At 35.8% G+C, this 6,330-nt stretch overlaps 1 protein-coding gene across 1 annotated transcript; it reads right to left on the reverse strand.

Annotated features, from left to right (window-relative positions):
• Positions 1–1,743: 1,743 nt before the first annotated feature.
• On the reverse strand, positions 1,744–2,620 carry LOC142161917 (uncharacterized). The gene is made up of 2 exons (XM_075218002.1): positions 2,123–2,620; positions 1,744–1,830 (listed from the first exon to the last, which is right to left on the reverse strand). Exons 1-2 carry the CDS (start codon positions 2,618–2,620, stop codon positions 1,744–1,746), a joined length of 585 nt encoding a protein of 194 aa, XP_075074103.1.
• Between the last annotated feature and the right edge of the window lie 3,710 nt (positions 2,621–6,330).

The raw sequence follows: 6,330 nt of genomic DNA on the forward strand, positions 1-6,330 counted from the left end.
TTAGCTGCAAGACTTAATTGGTCTGGATTATTTTTGTTTAATTTAATTTGATTTTTGAATTAACTGCAATTTTACAATCTGAAAACAACAACTCTTCTCAATAGCAGCCACAAAAATATCATTATAAAGAATAAATTAGGTCTTTACAACCTCCAGGTTAACTATATAATAGAAGCAATAAGGAATTACTTCAAGGAAACAACTCAACTGATATTTGTGAAGATACTCTTTTTCTTCCAGTTCCTTTCTTGGGCACTGGAACTAAATCCAAGTATTAGTCTCCGTTAGATTAGAGTTTAAAAAATTGTTGGACTGCTTTTGAACTTTTAGAAGTGCTACCTGGTATTCACAAGATACATAGTACAATAACATCTGTAGTAACAGCTTCATAAAGTTGCACCAACCAACTTATGTTGGGGTAGTCTTTGTAGGCAAACTAATGCCACCTCCTTTTATAGAAATATTAGGACTTTTGACTGAGCTAGCTAGCATGGCTCACGAGATTCGAGTCCAGGAAAACAACTGCCACTGGGATGTCGTCGTGGAATGTCGACAAACTCCACGATTAATTTTCTTCAAGTCTGAATACCTCATCTCCCTTTTCTTTGCTGCTTCTTGCAACGCAGAAACTTGGGAAACACTTGAAAATAATAAAAGCGTAGCTTGGTGCAGTAAGCTCCCGCTATGTGCAGGGTACACAAAGGGCCGGACCACATTAGGTCTACTGTACACAGATTCACTTAGCATTGCATTTCTAGAAGATGATGTTTCTATGGCTTGAGATTATCCTCCTGGTCACACAACAACAAATCTTACCGTTGCACACTAAGGCAAAATTATTATTCATGCATTTGACACAGTGGCAGCACAATTTAATTAAGTGGCTTCTACTGCTCGGCATATGGGCGGAGAGGAGGCCTAATGCTCCTGGAAACATTTAACAGAAAATTCCCCACTGTTCCTCAACACTTCTTCTTTTTCTCTTTCCATAACAAACAGGAGATCCCTTGCATATATGAAACTTAGATTAGATGTAATCGATTTTATGCAAAGTTCATCACCGGATTATTTCACTACCAGCTATATTTCAATAACTCTTATTGTGACCTATCGTGTATAAAAAAGAAGTTAGGATGTCAACCAGTAAAATGAACAGATTAAAAGCCGTCAACAGTCAAACAGTGATTATTCACCTGTATGAGAGATTAATATTCATGCCATTGGTTATTAAGCTTTCATTGCTTAAAGGAAATAAACTTTTTCACGAAATACAGCTTACGTTGCATGGGTGATTGTGTACAATGTCTTCTGCTACTTGGTTAGTTAGATGCTCCTAGAGACCCATCTGATGCACATATGACAAACTGGTCATCAGGTTGCAAATGGTGCACTGAAATTGTTTGATCTAAGCTCAATATGGGCTTGCCAAATGGTTCTCGAAGACGCAACTTTGCGTAAAATGGCTCCCGTTGAATTCAGCTTTTTTTAAATACACATCACCAATGGATCTTGAAATCTGCAAAATAAAGTATTCAGTCCATTTTAGAGTGCAGATCAAAGTTTTCTGAGTCGGGCAAGAATCAACCATACTAAACAAGCTTCCTAAAGAAAGTACTACCCCATTAATTGACATCAATAGCCTTTTATTAGCATAGCACACAGCTGATTTTGTATTGCTCCTCCCAAAAAATAGAAAAGGTAATAAAGCAAATTAGCAACACTCTGAGAAATTAATCAAGCTCTCTAAGGAGTAGTTGCAGGATCCTTCAAAGTGAGAAACTTGGTGCCATGACGGCAAGTCGGCAAGTTTAATACTAGATGTTGGTTAATCTGAGAAGAGTGGACACTAAAATCTTAAGGACTAAAGCAACACACACGTGCATAACTAGGTTTCTCAAATGAATTTGGAACATTCTTATTGTTTTAGATACTCTCTGCATGAGAAACCCAAGATACGGAACAACAAAGCTACAGCTACTGAGCACCGAAGGCGAAAACTCTCCGGATTAGCTTGTCAAGCCTTTTTTTATTTTATTTCCAAGAGTTTCCTTGCAACATGGTGTTGGAATCTAAGTAAATACACCAGTGGCCAAGTTTGATGCAGGTCTGACTTAACCAATACTTTAGAAAGGTCACTAATTCCCTTCATGTTGAAGAACCTCTTGTCATGACCACGAGCATAAACTACAAAACTATCAAGCTGGAAACTAAGATCCCAGAGCTTGTTGCTATCAAACTCATTGGGATAATATTCAGCCAACTTCATTATCCTGTTCTTATCAAAATTATCAAATGAATTAAGTGGATTTAAACTAGTCATACCGAGAAGTAAGTTGGTACTCACGACATCAAAACGACTTCTAAGCTCTTGAAGATGCAAATCAATAACACCATTAAATATCTCAACATGCAAGTGATGAGAGTATGTAACATCAAGAGCTCTACGCTTTGACTTCCCAGGAAAATAGAGAGCATCCATCTTCGAGATCATTATCTCATGTTTATCACATAATGAAGAGACATCATCCATTAATGATTGAAATTCACTATTCCTCATCCTTTGTAATCTTTGCTTTGTATGAGTGAGGAGTCCCATAGCATTGACAATATCTTGATCCATCCTTTGTAATAAGGAGCTCAAATCATTTGTCATCATTAGAACTTTCCACATCAAGTGCAACATAAAAACAAATTCAAATTCCTTAATCTTAGTCATAAGACTTTCAACAACAAGTCTATCGGCATAATTTGGACCCTCACGAGCAACAAATTCAAGAACATGAATAATCTGATTTTGAGATTGTTGTGAATGACCGGAGAGTTTGCTGATTGTTTCGTCTACTTTGTTCTTCGTTTTTCCCTTCTATACGTTCCTAATGAGCAAAAATTCAAGAAGGGTTTAGTTTTAAACTTTTCTATAAAACTGTAAAGATGGCCTTTCTTATACTTAAATCTAATTAATTATTAATATAATAAAGCCTAAAGGTGAAAGGAAGTAGGAAAAGGAAAAACTAAAAACTAAAAAAGGAAAATTTAGTTCAAAAGTAGAGAAAGGTTAAAAACTAAAAAGATAGGAAAACGTAAAGGGAATACGAAAAGGTAGTGCTTTGACAGGAATCAAACCTGGGTCTTTGCTTTCAGGAAAGGTTTTAACTCCCACTTCAGAACCACAACACCCATCAGTCATTTTGTTTATTGGGTGCTCACTAAAATGTTATATCCTATTTCTTATATTTTTATTATAGCTATACCTAATTTATGTCAAGGTTAATGGGTGCTTGAGCACCTAAAACTAGCATGTAAATCCGCCCCTGCGGAGCACTGGTTTGAAACATGGAGAAGATAAGGGCAAGGCTATGATGGACGCCGAGGATGAAGAGGAAGAAGAAGATGATGACATCAAGATTTTTAGTGAGGATGATGACGGTGACATATGTTAATAATTTTTATAAGCTTGTTAATTTTTATTTGACCTATATTTATAAATAATAATTCTGGAGAAAAGAACGTTAGCCTATAAATGTAAACATAAATGAAACAGTAATTAATTCGAGCCCACTGAATTCACAGTGTTTCATTAAGGAATTTAATCCCCTCCTAGTACCCAAGGTTATGGATTATTTCCCCCCAGGATAGAACGAATTACACACTGGTGTAGCGGTACTTCAAACCCCAGTGTTTCAGCGAACACAAAGTTCGGCAGCAAATCACACTTACGATTGCTTTATTTGTAGTTTAAAGCAATGCACAAGAAAGGAGGAGAACTCAGAAGTCGAATGGAAATTCTCAGAGGAAGGAATGCAATTTATAGCCAATGTTGAGCTATAACAGAAGAGGAAATCAGATTGCTCGTTGCTTTCTATTTTCTGTCCGTTTTTCTGTTTTTCAACAAGCTACTGTGAGCACGTGATTTTTGCTTCACGAAAACTACTCCAAAAGAAATCAAAAATAAAACAAATTTCCGTGCTGTACAATTTTTAGAATTTGCGTGGTATTTTTGGATAATTATTTATGTTTTTGTCTGTGAACGCTTATCCTGTTTTAATTAATTAAAATACAAAAAAAAACACGTTACATGTGCACTTAGGATTTTTATTTTTACAATTAGTAATTAATTAACCATAGTTTGGTTTTAAAATAAAGAAAATCACAAAAAATACATATTTTTTGTATTTTTGGCATTTAATGTCCAAGTACCCGATTTTGTTTGTAATTAATATTTTATTTTGGTGCGATATTTATTGTTAAAGGTCAATTAGTATTTTCTAAGTTAATTTTGTTTTTTACAATTTATTTTAGGAATTTTGGTATTTAGGAATTAAAAGGAAAATGAAAGAAAAAGAAGAAAAGAGTGAAAATCGGATTGGGCCATTATTTTTGGACCAAAAATCAGGCCCAAATCACACATTTACCAGGTCCAGTTGGCCTGGCAGAGACGTCATAAAACAACGTCGTTTGGTCACTCTTAATCAAGGCCGTTGGATTAAATCGATCCAACGGCTGAGATTCAATTTCCCTTACCCGTTCCCAAACTCGACCCGTTACCCGGATCCAGCCAACCCCCCACTTAAACCAAACAGTACCGTTTCTCATTAATGAATTAATCCTAGTCGTTGATCTCAATTGATCAAACGGCCAGGATCTAATTCCCTCCCCCGTATATAAGTCCAACCTCTGACCCCACACCCCCCTAAGCCATACCCCCGTTCCTATCTCGTCTCTCTCAGAGACTAAACCAAACAGACCTCCCCTGAAACCCTAGCCGCCCTGAAACCCCTTCGCCTGAAAGCCGGCGGCAACGAGTTCTTGAGGTATTTTTCCTTTCTTGTTTGTTCCATTTTGTATTTGTTTATATTTGTTTATTTGTTTAGTTTAGTTTTATTGATTTTTCATTTTTTTTTATTTTGTCGATTGATTTTGTCCTTCTTCAATGACCTTTTATTTGGTCGAACTTTTTCTGGTCATGGTCAAGTATATGATAAACTATATAATCGATTTGAATGAGTTTCGTCGATTAGTTAAGTTTTATTATAAATCCTTGTTTCTATCAATACGACTCGAATCACCTGTGTGCCTGTTCGATTCTGATTATTTGCTATTGATTGTATGTGTTGTAATTCGTGTAGTCGATTGGATAAGTGTCGTCGATTAGTTTTACATGCTTGAATGTTAGAATAACCTGATAATAATTTGATTCATACTGCTTCAATTCTGATTGAATCATTGTTTGAATTTGGTTGTGAATTGGTTATAGCTGTAGTACTTTAGTGATCAGTTAGAAATCAGTTGTTAAGGTTATAACTTATAGAGTTCTACCATCAGATTAAGAGGTTTAGGACAGGGCAGTAGTTCAGATTCCCAGGGGGTAGTTTGGGATTTGAAAACCTAAAAGTGGCTTAGTTTAAGTGGCCTGCCAATTAAATATTCAGTGAACTATTAAACTAATGACTCTCTTTAATAAAAAAAATGGTCTAGAATGAGTCAGGAGCAGCATGGGCATTATCAGGGCATTGTTTAATTTAAAAAAAAGCCATACTGCCCATAACTAGGGAATTTAATAAAGAAAAGACTGAAACTGTCAGCAATTCTTCAGGGAATAACATGGTTGTAAAACTGAAAAGAAAAGGGATTCTGAAAAGGTGGTAAAACATAGTGCTTGTAAGGTTGTAAAGTGATAAATAAGAAGACATATGTTAGTGGGGTTCTAAGGGGAATGGGCAGCAGTTTAAGCCTGATTTCTTTAAGTGTTCCCAGGGAAGGCAGGCTGATTTTTTGGTTATAAATAGGGGACATTTAGGACAAATTGAGGGGCGGGATTTTGACATCAGAAATTCAGAGTTTAAGAGTGAAATACAAGCTGAGTTTTTACCCTAAAGAGTTCAATAGGTTAAGAGCTAAATACTAAAAAAATGAGGTTTTCTTTACTACTGAAAATCAGAATCAGTTTGTTACTGTTTAATTGAGGTTCTGAGTGTCTTTATTTGAGAATTTGAAGAACAGAAATCAGAAAATCTACTCTCCTGTCTCATTTCTGAATACATTCTGTTCCTGTCTGTGAATTGCTTGGTATTTTCTGGTTTCACTCCTGGGTTTTGGACTGTTTGTGCTGGGTGTTATTTCTGTTGGTTGTTGCTCTGCTCTTTGCTGTGGTATTGTTGTATTGTATACTACTGCTGCTGCTGACATGCCTTTCTTCTTCTTTTTCTTCTGCTATTCTCGATTCTAGGTACACTACTTTGAATCATCTTGGTGCATGCTCATTGAAGCTGAAATGAAATGGCCAGAGGATTTATTGTTCAAACTATAGAATGCTTGTATTCTATTTGATAT

Source organism: Nicotiana tabacum, chromosome 1 (assembly GCF_000715075.1).
Source record: "Nicotiana tabacum cultivar K326 chromosome 1, ASM71507v2, whole genome shotgun sequence".
Taxonomy (NCBI): domain Eukaryota; kingdom Viridiplantae; phylum Streptophyta; class Magnoliopsida; order Solanales; family Solanaceae; genus Nicotiana; species Nicotiana tabacum.

Coding starts and splice junctions, on each gene's coding strand:
- LOC142161917 (XM_075218002.1), bottom strand. CDS start 2,620: ATGGATCAAGATATTGTCAATGCTATGGGACTCCTCACTCATACAAAG. Junction 1,831..2,122: donor GAATTAGTGACCTTTCTAAA/GTATTGGTTAAG, acceptor CACTCTTCTCAG/ATTAACCAACATCTAGTATT.